We start from the raw sequence: 23,428 nt of genomic DNA, 5'->3' as shown, positions 1-23,428 counted from the left end.
AATGAAGTTGGAGAATGAATAACATGGCAGTTATGAATAAGAATGGCAGCAAATGATTGATAAGTGTGACTTTTTTCCCCCCCAGTGCTAGAGACTCACACTTGCTAGTCAAGTACTCTCCCTCACCTTTTCTTGATTTTATTTTGAGACAGGGTCTTGTTTCTTTGCCCAGACTCCTCCTGTTCTTCCCTTCCAAGTAGCTGGGATTATAGGTCTGGACCATCACACATGGCTCCGTGTGACTTTTAGGATAGTGTGTTTTTATAAAACACAGTAAAATAGTATTTCCAAAACCAAAAGATAAATAGTAAACTTAGAACAATTTACAACATAAAAGATAAAGTCTGATGTGTAGGAAGTTTATATATTTCCTCTTTTGGTTTCTAGAGCATCATTATAGAAGACAAAGGGAATCCTGGCTTACTTCTTTTCAGGCTTTATGTACAATGGAGACCCAATTGACGGTATCCTTTGCTACCAAAACAACCTATAACTTTGGGAAGGCTCATGTTTCCTCTTGAGCCATTTGGGAAGTTCAGGTGCTTTCTAACAGTGACACTAGTCACTTGTGAATATGATCATAATGACAAGCAATTAGATGATTGTCTTTGCCTGTTTCTGTTAGTATAATGGAACACCACAGATTGGGTGATTTATAAAGAATAGTGTTTAAGCTGGGCTTGGTGGTGTAACCTATAACCCCATCTACTTTGGAGGCTGGAGGCAGGAGGATCCCAAGTTTGAGGCTAGCCCTAAGCAATTTAGTGAGATTCTGTCTCAAAATTTTAAAAGGGCTTCAGTGTATAGCTCAGTTGTAGAGCTTGTCTTGCATGTGCAAGGCCCTGGGTTTGGTACTCAATACTGGGAAAAAGTTTAGGAACTTTTAAAAAGTTTAGGAAGTTTAGGAACTTGGTACCAGAACCTGGTAAATGCCTTCTTGCTGCATTATAACATGGCAGAGGGCACCAAGGACAAGACAAAGCAAGTATGCTAACTTGGGTCTCTCTTTCTCTTCTTATAAAGTCCCTAATTCAATCATGGGATCCCCACTATCAAGACCTCATCTAATACTAATTATTTCCCCAGGGTTCCACCTTCAAATACCATTAAGAGAGCCTAATAGTCCCATAATTTAAGCATGTAATAATTTTTGTGTGTTCTTTTCTCTGTTTAAAAAGAGAAAAAAATACCATTAACATATGACTTTGGGGATTAATTCTCAACATTAGTTCGGGCTAAGAAACAAACACTCAGACCATAGCAATAACTTTTTCAAAATTCTTTCCAGGAGTGGTGAAATTTTTTTCTTTGTGGACTTGTGAAATGAAATGGTAGTTGGTCCAAAACATTAATAGATAACTTGTTAAGTTGAAACAGGGATAAAATGGGTCACTTATTTCCCACTTTCAGTGCCCACTTTCAGTGGCAGCTAAAACAAAACTCAGTCATGTATGGACTTTATCACACTGCATATGCAAAGCAAATCACATAAGGAGAATAATTATCACAAATTGAGAGGAGAAAATCACAGGGTTCAATTTTCAGAGTCAATTATTGAGGATAACTGGTTTGGCTTTCTTATGACTTTTACACTTCAGTGTATAATACAACTCAGGTCATCTAATGATTTCACATACAACAATGATCAAATATAAATACTTTCACTTGGGGCTGTATTTGTAACTCAATGACATAGCCCTTGCCTAACATTCCCTAGACCCTGGGTTTGATCTCCAACAACAAAAACAAAAACAAGCCAGGTGATTTAGGAGGCTAAGGCAGGAGGATTGCAAGTTTAAGGTCAGTCTCAGCAATCTAGTGACCCTGTCTCAAAAATTTAAAAAGGGCTGGGGAGGGCCTGGGGTTGTGGCTCAGCAGTAAAGTGCTCTCCTAGTGGGTGCAAGACATTGAGTTTGATCTTCACCGCCACATAAAAATAAATAAATAAAATAAAGGCATTGTGACCAACAACAACTAAAAAAATATTTTTAAAAAAGGGATGGGGATGTGGTTTAATGGTTAAGTGCCCCTGGGTTCAATCCGTAGTCCTAAAAACAAAACTAACAAAACCCCAAATCAAATGAAAAAAGAAACAAAGACTTTTACTTAAGCCAAGGATAATAGTAAGGGGACAGATTTACCAAAATAAAGACAAGGATCCAGACTAAAAGTATTTTAAAATCCAATAAATTAGATAAAAAAGATGTATTTGCTACAGAATATTTTGAGTTGGGACAGACTTCCCATTCAACAGGATTCCCTCTGAGGTTTGGTTTGTTTGTTTTACAGTACTGATAATTGAACCCAGAACCTCATGGGTGCTAGGCAAGCCCTCTACCACTAAGCTACTTCTCTGTCCCATTCCTCTGAGGGTGTTAGAATGAGAGATATTTATGACTTAAGATTATAGGGGGGGGGAATGATGGAATAAGTAGAATTATTATATGAACTAATGCTTTTCATGTCAAACCCCCAATCTCAAAGCAAAAACAAAACCCCCCCCAAAACTCTTTTTCTTTAAGGGAATTAAATACCTTGTTTATCTACTCATTTCATAGTAGAAGTCAATCTTTCTTGAGAATTTTGTTTCTTGTTCTTCAGATTATGTCAATCAATCAATCATCAGGTTTTGCAGATGCCACCTACTAAGTACTTCTTAATTCAGTATATTTTTCAGTGACTCCAAGAATATCTACCTAGTCTAAATCACTGTTTCTTTCCTAATGGAAATGCCCCCTTAAGCCATTTTCCATAGTGTGACCACAGTGCCGTTTTTATAACAGAAACTAATTGTGCACCTTGCTTAAAATTATTTGATGGCTTCCCATTTTTAGTTTTTTTTTTTTTTTTTAAAGATAGAGTGAGAGAGGGGAGAGAGAGAGAGAGAATTTTTAATATTTATTTCTTAGTTCTCGGCGGACACAACATCTTTGTTGGTATGTGGTGCTGAGGATCGAACCCGGGCCGCACGCATGCCAGGCGAGCGCGCTACCGCTTGAGCCACATCCCCAGCCCCCATTTTTAGTTTTGAGATTGAGACTAACACTTTGACATGGTCAAATATGCCATGTTCTCTGGTCCCTGTTTTCCTGTCTACCCTAACTGTGCCCTGCCTTACTTCTTACCTTTGCTTCACTGGACCTCTTCCTTTGATAACACATCAGTGCACATTTATCTTAAACCTTATATGAATTAGGCTTTTTATTTTCTGTATTTTATGATCCTTTGACTTCTTAGGGGATTTGCTAATCCTGGAGAGATTTTTTCGCCCACAGCGTTAGCCGATTTTTAGAGAGAAGAAACAACTTGCCTTTGAATATGCCTTTCATATGCCAACCATGTTATTCAAAGCCCATATCCTTAACTATCTTCCCTAATTCTCACCTACCAAGCTAACATTTCTCTTGCCTTAAATCACTAATACACAATTAGGGACCAGCCCTGCAGCCCAGAACCAGCTGAGATTATTAAGGCTATCCAATCCTAAATTTATTCAAATTTACCTGCCTTGTCACCTGTTCCTTCCTATGGAAATCACAGTAAAAACTCTGGAATTTGCTCTCTCCTTGCTCCTCCTACCTCCAGACCAGTTCTTCCCCATGTAGACCTGCATGGCATGGCATGGCATATCCTGTCTTTTTGGTATCTGTAAATTATAAATCCTTTTTTCAAGGCATCTGTCTCCATGTTCATTATCTGACTCCACAACCAATACTTAATAAAAATAGAGTTCTGGGTACATATTAAAACATGCCTTCAGGGCTGGGGCAGTAGCTCAGTGATAGAGTACTTGCCTGGCACATGTTAGGCAATGGGTTCAATTCTCAGCACCACATAATAATAAATAAATAAAATAAAGGTATTGTGTCCATCTACAACTTTAAAAAATGCCTTCATATGTGCTAGCCTTGCACCCAGAATCCTTTTACCCTTTTCCCTTTGCCTGGATAAACCCTGTTATTTCCTAGATACCTGTTTTAAGGGGACTTTATTTGTTGTAAATCACCTTAAACCCTCAGTTTGGTTTATCCTCTATTTTATATTGTGTGTTTATTAGATGTCTGTCTTCTCTAATAAAAAGTAAGCTTATGAAAACAAAGGCCTTGTTTATCACAGTATCTCAGTGACTACCATGGTGCTTATTAAGTATTAATTGCAGAAAAGAAGGAAGAAAATCACTTTGAAATCTTTCACTAGATACAGTTAGAGCATTAGTCCTTAAAAGAACTTTAAAAGGAAAGAAGGAACCTAATGAACATTAAGTCATGGAGATTTTAGGTGATTTCCTAGTTTACAATTATTAGCTTCATTTTATTTTATTTATTTTTGTGGTACTGGGGATTAAACCTAGGAATGTTCTACCTCACAGCTATATCCCTAGCCCTTTTTATTTTGAGACAGAGTCTTGCTAAGTTGCCCTTGAACTTGGTATTCTCCTGCCTCAGCTTCTCAAGTAGCCGGGATTACAGGTTTTTACTGGTATTTATGTTTTAAAGAGACACAATCTTGATATGTTACCAGAGCTGGCCCGAATTCCTGAATGCAAGGAATTCTGCTTCATCCTAGGTTATAGATTTGTGCCTCTGCACCTGGCTCAAATTTATGGTTAATTTTAATCACCTTGTGTATACAGTATTTTACGTGAAGACATACACAAACACACACAATTTTGTTTTCGTATTCCTTTTTTATTCCCTCCTCAAAACTGAAGATCACACACAGGGCCTTATGCATGCTAGGCAAGTGTCTTGTCACTGAGCCGTATCACAAGCCCTAATCTCTCTTTCTCCACCGCTCTTTTCAAGGCAGACTTTCCCTATGTTGAGCAGGCTGGCTAGAAATTTTGGACTCCAGACCTCCTCCCCTCAGCCTCCCAAGTACCTGGAACTATAGTCATGTAGTAGCACACTTGGCTTTGCTTTTATATGTTTAAGTGACTGTATATGCACATCTCCATATTAAAAACTAGTTCAGATGTGGTTATTTTGTTGGCTGCATGATGTTCTATTGTATTGACTTGTTTTTTACCTATAATTAATTACTTGAGTGATATTGTGATTTATATTGAGATACTTGATCTTCCTCTCAGTTTACTAGTACATAACTCCTAAAACCCTTGGAATTTCCAAAGCAATGTGTCTTTTTGTATGTTAATACATATTTTGATGCCTGGGGCAGCTCCTGGATAGTCTTAGGGTTGAGGCTAGTTGCCAGAAGAACCAACCATATGATTAGAGGTTTTTTTTTTTTAATATATTTTTTTAGTTGCAGGTGGACCTAATATATTTATTTATTTATTTTTATGTGGTGCTAAGGATCATACCCAGTGCCTCATGCATATGAGGCAGGTGTTCTACCACTGAGCTACAACCCCAGACCCATGATTAGAGGTTTGAAACTTTTATTTCCACCTCCCAACCTCCTTGAAGAGGACTGCCCAGAGCTGAATATTAAGTTGATCGTCATTGGCTAATGATTTAGTCAGTCATGCTTATACAGTGAAATGTGCATAAAAACCCAAAAGGCCTAGGTTTAGGGAGCTTCCACATAGCTGAACATGTGGAATTCTTGGATGGTAGCACATTCAGAGAGGGCATGGAAGTGCTATATTCCACTTCCCATATGCCTTGGCTCATGTATCTCTTTCATTAAGCTGTTCTGTATAATAACATTTATAATAAACGGGTAAATGCAAATGAAGTTTTTCTATGAATTCTGTGAACCACTTTAGAAAATTAATCAAATCCAAGGAGAAAGTTGTTGGAACCCTGACTTACAGCTGGTTGATCAGAGGCCTAGACCACAATCTAAGGCCTGAGATTGGTATCTGAAGTGTGGAGCAGTTTTGTGGGACTGAGCCCTTAAATTATGGGACCTGACACTGTTTCCAGCTAGATAATATCAGAATTAAATTGAATTAAGACACCTAGATGATGCCCCTGTAGACTGCTTAGTTATTAGGTGGGGAAATTGTATGGTATTAGATGTTGCTTACAGTAGTAATGAAACTGGAGTTAGAGATGACACCAGATTCTCTGTCTCTGTTGCTGCAATTGCAGGTGGGGTCATAGTCCTCTGTGGCAGAGGCACAGTTTTTCACAGCAGCAGGTGCCCACCAGTGTCAGTGGCTGGTCTCAGCAGACAGGGCTGGAGTTTTCAGCATCATTAATGGGATCTGGCTGTGTTACAGCTCTCCATAGCAGGCTGCGCCAGCTTAGTATTGCAGACCCCAGACCCTAGCGACCTGCCGGCAACTTCTTTCCAGGTTCTTGTCTTGTGAATTTGAAGAATGAAATCTATGGACAACAGAGAATGAGAGTGAAAGAGTAGAATTTATTTAGTCACATGAGAAGAAAAGAAAAAGCTCTCGCCAGGTGAGAGGGGAACCCAGACCATAGCAGGTTGCCACTGAAGTGTACTAGTCTAGGGACTTATATAGCTACTAGGTAGAGACGTTGATCACTATCTGTGTTAACCAGGTATTAGAAAAATGCTCATGACCTTCTGATTGTGTCTTTTTAGTCCCTGAATGTGTAGCTTTCACTCAGGTCCATCCTGCTCCCTTTTTCCTACACTAGTGGATAAAGGAGTTGGCTGAAATGTTTGGAATGTTTCTACAGATTAATTTCACGGATTGATCTTTAGAGAATCCTTTATGGGGCCCAGTGCTAATGTCTTAATCTCCTGACCTATCTAGTCAGCAAGTGAGAGTAGGATAAACACTGTTTTTCCCTCAAATTTTTCTATTAGCCGTGTCAGGCCCTTTGTCTAACCAGTGTCCTATGATTATTGTACCTGTTTTCCAGAAATACATAAGAGGTAGCATGCAAGCAGAAGTATGTTTTATTGTATAGAGACTTCTGTGTGAATTCTGTATTTGGTCTTTTCCCCTAATGAACTGAACTATACCACATGGGGCCCCTTATTCAAGCAGCCTTCCATATTTTCCATCTCCTGGCCACACTGTGGGCCTCATTATATACTTCAGTTGAGAGACAGTGAGCCACAAAGAGGAAGAATCTTAACTGCTTGCCAGAGGAGTTTTTACCCCCACTGTGACAGAATGTGGTCCCACTGTAAGATTTCATCCCTTGTGGATTAAAAGGCCATCCATATGAGGATGGTGAACATAATGTTGGAAAAGTGCCTGGTCTGAAGTTGTTAGAAACAATTTGATACAAATTGTTTCTTTTAGGTTATTTGTGTGGAGGAGGCAGAATTGCTAGGCCAAAAGAAATGAAGAGTTTATGGTCTGTATATGTTATCATGCCCAAGTCATGCCCAAGTCCATCTGCTTGACACTCAAAAGCCAGTACATGGGAGCTCAGATTTGGTGGGAAAGAAATCAGGTGTACTCAAAAGCTAGCACCATGAAAGTGGGCGGACCTATCCTATCCCCACAAAAAAGATCTTAGGGAACTCAAGTACACAAAAGGACTTATGGGGAAAGAGGGAGGAAAAGTGGGATAATGTACATGAATACTGCATGTTGGGTGGGGTCTTTATCAACAAGGGTGTGTGTTTGCTCACTGGCCCCCACCCCCACCCCCCACTGCCCTACTTTGGCCAGAACATCAAAATCACCCTTGACAAAACCAAAACCAAAACCAGCCAACCAAACAAATAAAACAACCTTGACTTACTGGGTCTAGTTTCTTTAGATAAACAGCAGGCTTAACCTTACTGCAAATGTACCTGCTTTGTGTTAGTTGATGCACCAAACTAAAGAATAAGGAGGAAAGTTCCATATTCCAATATAATCTGAAGTTAACCAGATGTTTTGGGTTTTATAAATCCAAAGAAAAATTATTTAGCAGGCAACATCTTAATCATTTAGGTGTGGATTTTCTTTAGAATTTAGTACAGGCAAAGGAAGGGAAGCTAAAGTAACTTTGCCAAGGACACTTCCCAAAAGAGGGGACAATGTTACACATATGTTGCTAGTTTGCTTCCATACAAAGTAAACAGTTTAAAAAAATCATTGGTAACATTTAAGTGTATCTAAAATGCCATAGTCCATTGAAAGAATCAAAACAGTATTTTGTATTACTTTTGCTACCACAATGCGTGTACTACTACTTAAATTTCCTTAATTTTTTAAAGTTTTATTGAAATACAATTGACATATCACACTTAAAGTATTAAAAGTGTACACCTCCCAATAATGCTCATTTTCTACATTTGTTATTCAGTTTCATTTGTCAATGATTTTTAGTATCATTTATAGAGTTTCACATTTAACACCACAATCTAATTTTATTTATTTATTATGTGGTGCTGAGGATCAAACCCAGCATCTCACACGTGCTAGGTGAGTGTTCTACTGCTGAGCCACAACCCCCAGCACCCCCACCCCCAGTTTTTTTATTTTGAGACAGGTGTCACTCAGTTGCTGAGGCTGGCCTCAAACTTGGGTATCCTCTGGCCTCAGCCTCCAAGTAGCTGAGATTACAGGTATGTGCCATCATGCTTGGCTTGTTTCACATCTTACGCTTAATTTTAAAATCCGTTTTGAATTGATTTTTGTATATAGGGTAAGTCTAATTTCATTCTTCTGCATGTGGATTTTTCATTTTCTCCAATATCATTTATTGAAGTATTATTTTTCCCGTTGTGTGTTGTTGGCATTTTTGTCAAAAATCAATTATAGCCAGGCATTCATGGTAGCACATGCCTATAATCCCAGTGACTCAGGAGGCTGAGACAGGAGAATCACAAGTTTGAGGCCAGCCTCAGTAACTTAGTGAAATCCTGTCTCAAATTAAAAAATAAAAAGGACTGAGGATATAGCTCAGTGGTAAAGTGCCCTTGCATTCAATTCCCAGTACCCCCCTCCCCAAATCAATTGTAAATGCATGGATTTAAAAAAAATTATTTGTTCTTTTTAGTTGTATATGACAATAGAATATATTTTGACAGATTATTCATACATAGAGTATAACTTCTCATTCTTGTGATTGTACATGAATGTGCAGTTACACTAGTCGTGTATGCATAATGCATGGATTTCTTTCTGGACTCTGTATTCTGTTCCATTTGTCAGTGTACCTGTCTTTTAGATGCAAGTGCCATGCTGTTTTGATTATTATGATCTATTTTTAGAACATACTTAAAAACCTTTTTAATTACACTCTTATGTGTATTGAAGAAGTACATTTTTTTCAAAATAAAAAATAACCAAAATGAAGGGAAAATTAATACATATTATTTTTATTTATTTGACTAACACTTTATTAAATATTACTTATCACATACCTTTAGTCATTGGGTAAATTAGTAAACTCTGGCTCAGTATTATTTAACAGAATTATCTTAATTAGTGCCTTCTTTTTTTCAGCGTTGTAGGATGAATGAAGACACTGGTACTGATTATATAGCACCTTGGCAGCTGTCTCAGGTGGTGGATGGCGGAGGTGTTGGAATTATAGAATTAAGCAAGCATACAAATTTGACTAAAGGTGACTTTGTGACTTCTTTCTATTGGCCCTGGCAAACCAAGGCTATTCTGGATGGAAATAGCCTTGAAAAGGTGATGTATAGAATAAAAATATCTGATCCCCCTCCCTCCCAATAATGCTCATTTTCTACATTTGTTATTCAGTTTCATTTGTTATCAGGTAAAAAATAAAAGCGTACATTTTTTTTCTTTTAGCTTACTGCCAGTTGTGGACAGCTTTTATTCCTTTTCCACTGTTGGCTGGGACTATATGTGACAATTCGTAGATTAACAGAGAATGTTGTAATTTTCCATATTTATTTCTCAAATTATATATATAATATAAAACCTGAGCTCTAAGCATCAAAAATATTTTATATTAAGAATTAAAAGTCCTCCTATAATTATATACTTTGAAGTTTCCTGAGAAATAGCCACCTATGAAACACACTTGCTTTATGATTGATATTCCATTTCACATCAGAAATCTTGATTTCAGTTCACTTTTAGGCTAAAACTTGTGAGATTATCAATATTTGTTTTGACTACAAAAATGTAGCTTCATGTAATTCAGCATAATTTATCCGTTATCAAGGAACTTTATGTCTTTATATTTCAGTCTCCTCATGGGCAAAATGAAAGTAATAGTTATCATAAGTGAACGTTATGATAATAAGATAAATATTATAAAAGTTTTGTAAGAAGCTTTATAATATTCAAATATTTTTTATTATTACAAATATTTTTTTCTTTTTTATTTTTTCCCACTGACTGGGGATTGAACCTAGGGCCTTGTGGATATTAGACAAGTGTTCTATCACTGATCTACATCCCCAGCCCCACTTTTTTTTTTTTAACTGCTTTTATTTTTTAAATACATGACAGTGGAATGCATCAAAATTCTTTTTTTTAGTATTTATTTTTAATTCTACACAATATCTTTATTTTGTTTATTTATTTTTATGTGGTGCTGAGGATCGAACCCAGGGTCTCTCACGTGCTTGCCTAGCACTCTACTGAGCCACAACCCCAGCCCCACAATTCTTATTACACATATACACAATTTTTCATCTCTCTGTTGGTATATAAAGTATGTTCACACCAATTCATGTCTTCATAGATGTACTTTGGATAATGATGTCCATCACATTCTACCATCATTGCTAACCCCCTGCCCCCTCCCCTGCCCTCCCACCACTCTGCCCTATCGAGAGTTCGTCTGTTCCTCCCATACTCCCTCTCCCTACCCCACTATGAGTCAGTCACCTTATATCAGAGAAAACATTTGCCATTTGTTTTTTTGGGATTGGCTAACTTCACATAGCATTATCTTCTCCAACTGCATCCATTTACCTGCAAATGCCATACATGATTTTATTCTCTTTTATTGTTGAGTAATATTCCATTGTGTATATATATGCCACATTTTTAATCCATTCATCAACTGAAGGGCATTTAGGTTGGTTCCACAGTTTAGCTATTGTGAATTGTGCTGCTATAAACACTGATGTGGCTGTGTCCCTGTAGTATGCTGTTTTTAAGTCCGTTGGGTGTAGACTGAGGAGAGGGAGAGCTGGGTCAAATGGTGGTTCCATTCCCAGTTTTCCAAGGAATCTCCATACTGCTTTCCATATTGCCCAGCCCCCACTTTTTAAAAATTAAAAATAAATTTGAGACAGTGTCTTACTAAGTTGCCCAGACTAGTCTAGATCCTTCTGCCTCAGCCTCCTGAATAGCTGGCATTTCAGGAGTGGTCACTGCACCTGGATTGTTATTACAAATTCTTAACCAGTGTGTGAAAGTTTCTAATACTAAAATGGAATCACTTATGTGAAATCCTAACAAATGGAGCTGGAAATCCATGAAGGATAGGCCCTCAAAACAACCATCTTGCTTACCTATCAACTTCCTGTTCTGGTAATGGACTGATGCCACCCTTATTAATCCTTGTAATGAAGAATAATTGTTTCAAAACAACTAATGTCACTTCTTCATTTTACCTTTAAAAATTCTTGCCTTCCTTTGCCTCACTAGATATGCACATGCATGCACATCCTGGATTGCAGTCCCTTGTTATTCCTAAATAAACTGTTTTTGAAATGTGAGTCTATCACCCATTTTGTCCCCATGTGGAAGTCCAAGGAGGTCTTTCCAGAGGTAGAGACCTCTACTTGGACTTTGAGGTTTGTGGATTGTGATGGACATCATTATCCAAAAAAGGTTCTTGACCATATCACAGAAAATAATTTAAGGCCCTATCAGGTATGAGTAGCAGAGTGAAAGATTTATTATAATGGGAGCATATATATTCTTAAAGCAGAGTGTGGGCAATCTAAAAAGTGAGATGCACTACCAGGACTTGAGGTCAGGCTTTTATTATAGTACCTAATTATGTGCAATATGTATGATCCCAAGGGGCTGGACTTCCTCAGGATTGGGAAATACTGAGTAAGATTGTGTTTTCTCATTAGGGGGTCTGATGTGTAGGCTTCAGCTAAACAGCAGCATCTCAGGTAGTTAGGTGATTGGCCCAGAGCAATCAAATGTTAGCCTCTAGCCACACTAGGTTAATGTTCTCTTGTCTATTGCCTTCCTATTCTCATTTTGCTACATTCCAGAAAACTACAGGGAATTGGAAAGTTACAAAGTAATTTATGAGCTGTTTAGTGCATCCTTATCTTCTGGTCCTTTTCTGTCCCTTATTTTTTTTTTTTTGTCCAGCTTATGAGTTGTCTACAAGTTGTTTGTTCTGTATGTAATAGGGATATTTTTCCTTTAGAGTCTCAGTGTTCTCTGTCCATAAATTTCTATCTCATTTTAGGTTAAATTAAAAGAGGCTAAGATATAAGTGCTACATGAGTGACTTTACACAATTATTTGTAATCTTAATGGTTCTAATACAATAGATCTAACTAGAAATTTCTTAGTAGGAAATAAAAAGGAATATTCAGCCTATCAATATGCTTATGTTATAATAAGTATATTTGGCTTTTATCCCCAGTTCCTGACTAAATGATCTCAAAAATCTTGGAATTTGCAGAGCACAGTGGTGCTGCCTATAATTCTAGTTGCTTTGGAAGCTGAGGCAGAATAATCATAAGTTCTAGGCCAATTTTAGCAATTTAGTGAGACCCTGTCTCAAAGTTAAAAATAAAAAGAGCTAAGGATGTAGCTCAGTGGTATAGCACCCCTGGATTCAATCTCCAATACCATAAAAAAAAAAAAAAAAAAAAAAAAAAGGTTTAGCAGACTTGGCCCTGAAATTGGCTTTTGGAGTGGGAGCAGTTTTATGGTACTAAAACTATAACTTCTGGAATCCAACATAATGCCAAGTACATAGTGTCAGAATTGAAATGAATCAAATGATAGGTTGCATAGCTGGTGAGAACTCTATAGTGTTGGAGAAAAAAAAAAACTATGCTGTCAGTAGGTTTCCATGTGAGGTGTAAAGAAACTCTTTTTCTCAGAGTGCTGTAGTGGAAATTGAGCAGTTGAGGGCAGCTTGCAAATGCTTTGGGAATAGGTATTGGAAATGAAGAAGAGTAATTTAGAAGGGAAAGAAAAATAGTATTTGCTGAACACAAATTTATCTCACAGTGTTTTGATACTGACTTTATCAGTAAATCACTATTGCATACATGAACTATTTCTGTGTACTATAGACATTCCTATGTATTGCAGGCCTCATCTCTCTCATTCCTGGGGTATTACGCATGCTAGGCAGGTACCCTTCCACTGAGCATCCTTTTTTATTTTTTCTTTTGAGGCAGGGTCTGGCTAAATTGCCCAGGCTGGCTTTGAACTTGTGATCATCCTGCTTCAGCCTCCCAAAGAGCCAGCATTATAAGCATGGTATTGCCCAGCACATTTTATTCATCATAATTGAACTACAAATAAGCTAAGGTTATTAGTGGTTCGTAAATTTTTACCAAAATTATCCATTCCTTAAAAATTATCATAAAGGCTGGGGTTGTAGTGCAGTGGTAGAGCACTTGCCTAGCACATGTGAGGCATTGAGTTTGATCCTGAGCACAACATATAAATAAATAAATAAATAAACAAGCAAACAAATAAATAAATAAAGGTATCATGTCCATGTATAACTAACATACATATATATTTAAAAATTGTCATAAACCTGCATTGTAGAGAGTCTTTGTGTATATTGTTCCAATTCCCTCTAATTTTATAGATAAGAATATAGACAGAAAAAGAGCAATATAATTATTGGTAGCACCTAGTCAGCATATAAGCATAAAACACCAAAATGAAATAGGCTCAATTTATTTTCTGTAATTAAACTAAAAGAAATTGTATCATGTCTTCCTTTTTTGGGGTTTTGGTGCTAGGGATTAAACTCAGGGACTTGCACTTGTGCTCCATCACTAAGCTGCACCCCAGTCTCCTTCCTTACATTTTTATGGTACATATTAACCATCAGTAGTGAAAATTATTATAGCCAAGCACCATGGCATATGCCTGTAATCCTAGCACCTGTGAAATTTAGGAAGACCTTGTCTCAAATAAGAAGAACTGAGAGTGTAGCTTGGTAGCAGAATATTCCTGGGTTCAATCCCCAGTACCATACACATACGCACATACACACACACAAAAAAAAAAAAAAGGAAAGAAAAAAATAGTTGGAGTTTGAGGTTTATTTTTGTTGTTGTTGAAGTGGGTGTCTTGCTTTGTTGCTTGGGTTGGCTTTGATTGGTCAAAAAGGGTTTTTAAAAAAAATTTTAATAGAGAATTTTAGTTTTTTTCCCAACTCTTTACAAATATATTATAGAATTTTAGCAAGACTGAAGAATAGTTTGAGGCAGGGTCTGGCTAAATTGGGTCTGGCTAAATTCAGAAACCATACTGAAATTATTAGTTTGCTTGGACTGCCACAATAAAATACTCTAGGTTGGTGGCTTTAAACAACAGAGATTAATGTTCTGTTCTGGAGACTAGAAATCCAAGATCAAGTTTCTGGAAATTTTCATTTCTGGCTTGCAGGTAGATAACTTCTTACTGTGTCCTCTAGTGGTCTTTTTCTGGGGTAGGCAGTGGTTGTATTTCTTACGTTTATTCTAAGGGCACAGATCCTATTGGATTAGAGTCCCATTCTTTTTTTTTTTTTTTTTTTTTTTGAGGGTGGTGTACTGGGGATTGAACTCAGGGGTACTGGACCACTAAGCCACATCCCCAGCCCTATTTTGTATTTTATTTAGAGACAGAGTCTAATGGAGCTTCTGTGCTTCTGCTGAGGTGGGCTTTGAACTCCAGATTCTCCTACAGCAGCCTCCTAAACCTTAGGGATTATAGGCATGCGCCACCATGTCTGGTTTAGAGTCCCAGTTTTGTAATCTCATTTAACCTTACATAGCATCTTAAAGGCCTTATCTTTGATACAGTTACATAGGCGGGGGCACACAATTTATTACATAACAATCTCTACTTTGTCTTAAAACAGGAATTTCTAATATTATGTTAAAATGCTATATACTTTATTTTAGGTTGACCCACAACTTGTAGATGGACATCTTTCATATTTTCTTGGAGCTATAGGTATGCCTGGCTTGACTTCCTTAATTGGAGTACAGGAAAAAGGTCATGTAACTCCTGGATCTAATCAGACAATGGTTGTCAGTGGAGCAGCAGGTGCCTGTGGATCCTTGGCTGGGCAGGTAAATGTTCTGAGAATTATTTAACTTTTTTAAAAAAGTTGTCATAATCAAACTTCTGGATATATGTATATAATTTAAAATATGAATGTGAACAAATTTAAATGATTATTTCACACATTTTTGGTAGAAATGATGTTATTACCCACTAAACTCTCTTAACAACAATATGATGTATATTGTAGGTTTTTGTCTCAATCTTTATTAACCAAGAATAGATATGGTAAATGCTAGAGGATTGCTGTCATCCATGCAAGGATAAGAATCATAGAGACCCCCCTGGAATTTCACAAACTAAAGATAAATGAGGGGCTGAGGGTGTAGCTCAGTGGCAGAGCTCATGCTAAAAAAATTATATAATAGGCCCTAGGTTCAATCATTGGTACCAAAAAAAACAAAAACAAAAAAACTGATATTTAAAAAAACCTCAGGTAAGAAAACGTATATTGAGTACAAGAAATAAAATAAATCTTTTGATAGAATTCTGTTAAGTTCATTGTTTTATAGGAAACCATTAAGACAAAATATTTTATTTTAGGTGTGATTTTTAGTTCCTCACAGGCCTGAAAAATATTGAATTGTAGGGTAGTGATGTTTTAAGTCTGAGTATTCCATTTATAAAATCAGATTTAAACTGTGAATTTTAAACTGAGATTGATTTTATTCAATTTATTTTTTTTAAAAGATGACATTTTCTGCCCTCAGTTCTATTAGTTTCTTTTTGTTAAAAGCAGTGTAATCTAACCTCAATTGTGATGAACTCTCTCATAAACTTAAAATATCTTGTATACTTTCACCTTTTTACAATAAACATAATAATATAAAACCATTTAATTTTCAAAATATTCCTCCTAGATTGGCCATTTGCTGGGCTGTTCCAGAGTGGTGGGAATTTGTGGAACACAAGAGAAATGCCTCATTTTGACCTCAGAACTGGGCTTTGATGCTGCAATTAATTATAAAAAAGGGAATGTGGCAGAACAACTCCGAGAATCATGCCCAGCTGGAGTGGACGTTTACTTTGATAATGTTGGTGGTGACATCAGCGATACAGTGATAAGTCAGGTTGTTTGCCAATTTATGTTACAAAGTTGAATACTGCATTTTATTTGTTGTGATTTTTTTATGTGATACTGAGGGGGAAAAAAACTTCATAAAATTGTAGGGTTTACTGTGACAAATGTGATGATCCTTATTTAAGTGATATGAGAGCTTGCTGATATCTCCTTTCATATGCTAACAGATTTACTGTGATTCATCTGATTCAGTTCTTGTCTAGCAGTATTATATTTTCACCTTAAATTAATTTTTGTGAAAAATTACAGTTGTATTTGTTAAATGAAATTGTGAAGTTCTGACCTCTAACTTGCCATTGACCAAGTCACAGTCATCCCCCTAACTTTGAGGAAATAGGTTTTCATAAATTTGGGTATTTACGATTTTCTTTATTAAAAATGTTGTGAAGTATCAACATGAGCTATCAACAATGCATAGTCCATTATTTGCAGCTTAGGTTACATTATTTAAATGCAAAGAAATACAATACTGCTACTAATAAATGTAGTGACAATGACAACTAATATAATTCTTTTGCTGATTAAGAAATTTTGCCAAGATCATTGTAATGTCATGTGTAGCTAATAAAAAATAAAAAATTTTTCATTTGCCTTTATATTCCTTTGGGGTGAATTTGTTGCTAGCTAATTAAAACTTTTAAATACATATAATATGTAAATCTTCAAAGCAAACTAAATTGGCAGTAGAAGATTAAATATAGTGGTCAAGCAGGTTTTCATTTAGGCAAACGTAAAATCAATGAACAGGAAAGGTGTCTAAGGAGGTAACCATCAAAAATTTTTCTGTGCAGATGAATCAGAACAGCCACATCATCCTGTGCGGTCAAATTTCTCAGTACAATAAAGATGTGCCATATCCTCCTCCACTGCCCCCTGTGATAGAGGCAATCCAGAAGGAAAGAAACATCACAAGGTATGTCCTCTGTCTTTGCCCTTATTACCAGATTCAGATTCAAGGGGGAATGTATATGAAATAAATTGTTATTCAATATAGTTTTTCCTTAATAAATAAAATTCATATATATATAATATATATGTATATTTTTACATAAATGGAGTATAATTTCTCATTCTTCTGGTTGTGCATGATGTAGAATCTCTGGTCATGTAGTCATATATGTACATAGGTAATAATATCAAATACATTCTACTATCCTTCCTATACCCAAACCCCTCCCCTCCCTTCACTCCCTCTACCTAGTCCACCCTTTATTGGGAATTAGCATGTGCATATCAAAGAAAACATTCTGCCTTTGTTTTGGGGGGACTGGCTTATTTCACTTAGCATGATATTCTCCAGTTACATCCATTTACCGGGAAATGCCATAATTTTATTCTTCTTTAAGGCTGAATAATATTCCATTACATATGTATACCACATTTTCTTTATCCATTCATCTGTTGAAGGACACCTATGTTGGTTACATAGTTTAGCTATTGTGTGTTGAGCCACTATAAACATTGATGTGGCTTTATCAACGTAGTAGGCTGATTTTAAGTCCTTTAGGTATAAACTGAGGAGTGGGATAGGTAGGTCAAATGGTGGTTCCATACCAAGTTTTCTGAGGAATCTCCATACTGCTTTCCATAATGATTACACCAATTTCCAATCCCAGCAATGTATGAGTATGCCTTTTTCCCCACATCCTTGCCAACATTTATTGTTACTTGTATTCTTGATAGTTGCCATTCTGACTGGAGTGAGATGAAATCTTAGAGTAGTTTTGATTTTCGTTTTTCTAATTGGTAGAGATATTAAACATTTTTTCATATATTTGTCAATTGATTGTATTTCTTCTTCTGTGAAGTGTCTGTTCAGTTCATTAGCCCATTTATTGATTGGGTTATTTGGGGTTTTTTTGGAGTTTTTTGAATTCTTTATATATCCTTGAAATTAATGCTCTCTATTTTTAAGCTAGTTTAATATTTAGGTTTTGGTTAATTAGCTCCTTGAAAACTCATACTTACTGGATTTGACTGAGCTGGGTTAAATCAAGAGAGGATGGGGAAAGGAAGATATCTACAAAGAAAAAAATCACAGAACTGTTGCTAAATGGAGTTGTAGATGCTGGGCAGACATAAACAGTAGAAGTTTAGTATACTTACATTTGTAAATACACCTAAAATTATGTCTGACCAAACTAAGTGTGATTAATTCCAATATTTTAAGGATTAACAGATTTACTAGAGTTCTGGAATGGTTTCATCTTGAACTCTCACTCCTGTCTTGTTCTCTGATCATTATCCTTTTCTTCTCCCCTATAGGGAAAGATTTATGGTGTTAAATTATAAGGATAAATTTGAGCCTGGCATTCTACAACTGAGTCAGTGGTTTAAAGAAGGAAAGCTAAAGGTAGTACTTCTATTTTTTATCATTATAATTCTTCCTGCTACTTGATATACTTTTGTATTATTTAAATTATATTATAGCAAACATTTTTTCCTTTATCTTGCATACCAAAAGCTGGGATTATGGCATGCACCACTGCACCTAACCTCAACCATGTTTGTTTCATTATAAAAAATTCCTACAAAAGAAATGTATACTAAATATCTTTACCTTGCTGATGATTGTAAACTCCTAACTGAAGAAACCCTCTTATTATTAACTTTATATAAAATTTACTGTTTCACTTTCTGTGGATTATATTACAAAATCAACAATTTTCCCAAAATATAAATTAGTAATATTCAAAATATTTATGGAATTCTACCATGTATTGGAGACTCCTTTCCAAGAAAGTCATATAAGCACATCCTAGTGTCCTCACCTACTCTCCATGGATACTCTGATGTCTTTCTTAGTTGTTGGCTGAAAATCAGAAATTTTTAATTTGGGATTCAGAGGTCCTGACCTTGTTCTCTTAATGTTCTTGAAATCCACAAATGATTGGCAGTTATGAGTGTGTGTGTATATATATTTTGAAAAGAGGATATATAGCTGGGTACAGTGGCGGGTACTTATAATTTATCTCAGCTACTTAGGAGGCTGAGGCAGGAGAACTGTAATCAAGGCCAGCCTCAGCAACTTAGCAAGACCAACTCAAAATAAAAAGGGCTTATCCCCATTATTACAAAATAATTTTTTTAAAGAATACTAAAACTACTATTTTAATTTACAGATCAAGGAGACTGTGATAAATGGATTGGAAAACATGGGAGGTAAGAGGAATGTATTTATTTATTATATACATGTGCTCAGCAAAAATATTCTTTTTTCTTTTAATGCTGCTTCTCAGGTGTCTCCTCCCCCTTTTCTTTTTTTCCTTAATTTTTAGTTTTGCTAGGCTGAATCAATATTAACTGTGTTTTGGTTGGTTGTTTTCCTTCTCTTTCTTTTTTTGACAAAGCTAGGGATCAGGGTCTTATGCCTGCTAGGCAAGTCCTACATCACTGAGCTACATCCCCAGACCAGATTTTTTTCTTTCTTTTTTACTGTATTGAGAATTGAACCCAGAGGCACTCTTATCACAGAGCCACATCCCCAGCTATTTTCATTTTTTTCTGTTGGGACAAGGTCTCACTAAGTTACCCAGGCTAGCCTCAAACTTGAGATCCTCCTGCTTTGGTCTCCAGAGTAGCTGGGATTATAGGCATATACCACTTTGCCTGTTTTTTTTTTTTATTTTAATATTGGGGATTGAACTCAGGGGTACTTTCCCACAGAGCTATATCACCAACCCTTTTTATTTTTTATTTTGAGACAAGGTCTCACTAAATTGATGAGGATCTCACTAAGATGCTACGGCTGGCCTCTAACTTGTGATCTTACTGCATCAGCCTCCTGAGTCACTGGGATCACAGGTGTGCACCACCATACCTGTTGTTTTTTCTTTATTTATTTAAAATATTTCTTTTAGTTGTCAATGGGCCTTTATTTATTTATATGTGGTGCTGAGAATCGAACCCAGTGCCTCACACATAAGCACTCTACTACTGAGCCACAACCTCAGCCCCTCCTTTTTTAATCATTTATTTCTTCCCTGCAAAACCATACTCTAGGTTTTCATAAGTATTGTAATCAAGATCTATGTGAGTTCAACTTAGTGGTATTTAAGAGGTATTGTTATCACATCTCAAATAGTTTATAAAAAATGTAAGGATTGTGAAAATTACTTAGGCTTTAGGTTACTTTTTCAGATTAGCTGCTTCTGGGGCAGTTTATATTAAGCAAATTGTCAATATTTAACTTTTGCCCACTATACATAGATTTAAGATATTCTCATTTAGGGCTGGGGCTATAGCTCAGTGGTAGAGCACCTGCCTTGCACGTGGGAGGCACTGGGTTTGATCCTCAGCACCACATAAAAATACATCAACAACAACGACAAATTAAAAAAAAAAAAAGATTCTGATTTGTTCATTTAACTGAAAAGGGTTAAATCGAACTGATGTTTTCCTTTTTCAGAAAAATTTTTTAATACATTTTGTTAATGTATACTAAACATAAAACCCACTCATTTGGCATAAGAAATGTGTACTGTATTTATTTATTTAATAAAACTTTTTGATTACAATTCTAAACTTTTTGACAGTTATTTAAAAATTGTTTTTGCTGATAATTAATTCCCATATTTATTTTCCACCAATCTTTAGACTCTGTATACATTAAACATTGATGTAAACTCAGTTTAGGTATAATAACAGTTAGTTGGGTTAGTTTTTCTTTAACTTCTACTTGACCTTTCTTTTCATGACAGTTTCCTTCTGTGCTTAATATTACAATCCTGGAAGAAGTTATTCAAACTAATTTTATATTTCTGACCTCTTGATAAACAAGTTTCATGGTAACATTTATCTTTTCAGATAATCAATTTTTTTTTCTTTCCAGCTGCATTCCAGTCCATGATGACAGGGGGTAATATCGGAAAACAGATAGTTTGTATTTCAAAAGATATTTCTCTATAATGGTCATCTTCAAGAAAAATCACACATATTTCTTTCCACCTTACACAAAGATTTTTAAGATAATTTTTTTTTTTTAAAGTACAGGGAGCTGTGGTGGAGCACATGACTCACATGTGTGAAGCACTGGGTTCAATCCTGATCACCACATAAAAATAAAATAAAGGTATTGTAAAAAAAAAAGTACAGATAGCTCTTGATTTGAATGTGATCAGAAGAATATTTTCTTACGTAACTTAACTCTTTTCTATATCTTAATATCATGTGTGCACTCTACATCTAACATTACCTAAAACAATACTGAAATTAAAATGATCCATTTTTCTTTTGTTAAAACATGTATGACATAATTGTGTCAGACATTCTGAAGCTACTGGAGATTTGATGCAACTGATAATGCATCAAATTTATAAATTTTTAAAAATTAATAACGTCTATTAATTTAAAATAGAATAAATATTCTATTTGAAATAAGAGGCATGTAGTAAACATTTGTTGGACTGGAAAAAAAAAAACTTCACATGATTCTTAAACTGAAACTTGGAATAAGAACAGGATTGGAATGGCCTTTCCATATTGTAGGTGAAAACAGGACTTAATGGTATGATATGTATGTAAGGACTGCAGGGTAGGGTTGGTTGGGTGTGATTCAGAGCTTGTGGAACAGTTTTTGCAAAAGGAAAACAGAGGTTTGGGGTTGGGAGTGATATGAGAAAATAAATGGCTGAAGTCCGTCGGTTTGAGAGACCCAGAAGATTTAATCCAAAGGATTATCTATTAATGTTTTGCCAAATAATTCACTATACTGCCTAAAAACCCAATTTATTTTATTCTTTTAAGAGAGAATTTTAAAGTTTATTATTATTATTTTCGGCGAACACAGCATCTTTGTTTGTATGTGGTGCTGAGGATCGAACCCACTTGAGCCACATCCCCAGCCCTAAAAACCCAATTTATATATTGATAAAAGCATATGTTAATCTTAGTTTAGTGTGCACATATTGTCAAATAGTTGTCAAGATTAGAGAGCAAGTAGATATAAACTTACTGGGAATTTCAGATAACTAAACAAGGAGGTTTGGGGGTGTAACTGAGTAGCACAACTCTGCTTGACCTTGAGGTCAGTCTCCAGCACAAGAACACCTAAAAAAACCAAAATCAAAACAAAGACGGCTTCAGAAAACAACAGGACTGACTGGGAAAATTAACCAATGGTTGTAATCATGAATGTTCAAAACCTATTGATGTACCTCTAAGTAAGTTTGTTTTATTAATTGTATCCAACCCTTTGAAACAATAAAATTGAAGATGTTTTTCTGTGTGGTTTATGGTAACCTGTTTTACACACTGCCAGTGTGTACACACACACACATTTAACTGGGAATTGAACCTTGGGTGCTTTACCATTGAGCTACATCCCCAGCCCTTTTTATTTTGTCTGAGATGAGGTCTAAATTGCAGAGGCAGCTCTCCAACTTGGGTTCCACCTGCCTAAGCTTTATCGGGTAGCTGGGCTGCTGCCAATGTATTTTTGAACGTGAAATTAGTAAAAGTAGATTCAAATTGTGTTGGTAATCACTCACTCCAGTGAACTTCAGTGGCCTTCTCTTCTTTTATATATTTTTCCTCTACCATTTTCTTTTCTGAGGGGTTTTATCTCTTCTCTGTATGCTGAAAGCTCCCAAATCTACACTTCTTTTCCTGACTTCTTGAGCTTTGGATCTTTACCTTCAAGTAAATATCCCGTTGGTACTTCAAACTCTGCTTATCCAAAAAGAGGAATTATATTTCCTTGGAACATTGTGTGCCTAAAGATATCATTCACCCACTTATATGTGCCTGGTTTATCTTTTACCTTGAAATGCCTTTTTAAAGAGAACTCCTTTATTTCCACAGTCACTATTTTAGTTGTTTTTTATTCTTCCGCATGGCAGTGAATATTCAAAAAATTAGTAATGTTAAGAAGTCAGTCAAATCAAAGTTCTAATAAAGTGGTGACATCCAATCAGGACACCCAAGGGCTCTTTACATACTAAAAACATTTATAGGGAAATTAACAATCTCTAAAAAAATTCTACAGGAGACTCAATTCATACCCCGTCCCATATGCACAGCAGAACTTCATTCTACAAGTTCCCTTCTACAAGATTCAAGGTCCTCTTCACTGAGAGCTTTGGCAAATGCTTAGGGAGCAATCTTCTCGTTTCCCTCTATTGTAGATCCTTAGCTGGCGGGGGAAGAACTCCTCCATAGCTGCGGGTTGGCAGTGACGTCATGGCTAGAATACACTGACCTGGTTTTAGGGCTTCGCGGATCTAGGAGCCCTGAAGGCCAGAGAGAAT

At 36.1% G+C, this 23,428-nt stretch overlaps 1 protein-coding gene across 5 annotated transcripts in view; it reads left to right on the top strand.

The window, feature by feature from the left end:
• The window catches only part of Ptgr2 (prostaglandin reductase 2), a 42,645-nt gene extending 20,246 nt beyond the window's left edge, over window positions 1-22,399 (top strand). For 3 of the 5 annotated variants that reach the window (XM_026401841.2, XM_026401850.2, XM_026401858.2), the window contains exons 4-10: window positions 9,338-9,529; window positions 14,938-15,108; window positions 15,961-16,170; window positions 16,973-17,094; window positions 18,447-18,534; window positions 19,304-19,343; window positions 21,013-22,399. In XM_026401841.2, the coding sequence (XP_026257626.1) occupies window positions 9,338-9,529; window positions 14,938-15,108; window positions 15,961-16,170; window positions 16,973-17,094; window positions 18,447-18,534; window positions 19,304-19,343; window positions 21,013-21,089 (900 nt within the window). In that variant the 3' untranslated portion in view covers window positions 21,090-22,399. The remainder of the gene's footprint in view (window positions 1-9,337; window positions 9,530-14,937; window positions 15,109-15,960; window positions 16,171-16,972; window positions 17,095-18,446; window positions 18,535-19,303; window positions 19,344-21,012) is intronic. The other 2 variants (XM_026401866.2, XM_026401875.2) reach the window with 2 other exon arrangements.
• Window positions 22,400-23,428: the final 1,029 nt, after the last annotated feature.

Source organism: Urocitellus parryii, chromosome 6 (assembly GCF_045843805.1).
Source record: "Urocitellus parryii isolate mUroPar1 chromosome 6, mUroPar1.hap1, whole genome shotgun sequence".
In the NCBI taxonomy this organism is placed as follows: Eukaryota; Metazoa; Chordata; class Mammalia; order Rodentia; family Sciuridae; genus Urocitellus; species Urocitellus parryii.
This window is presented reverse-complemented; position numbering and strand designations above follow the sequence as displayed.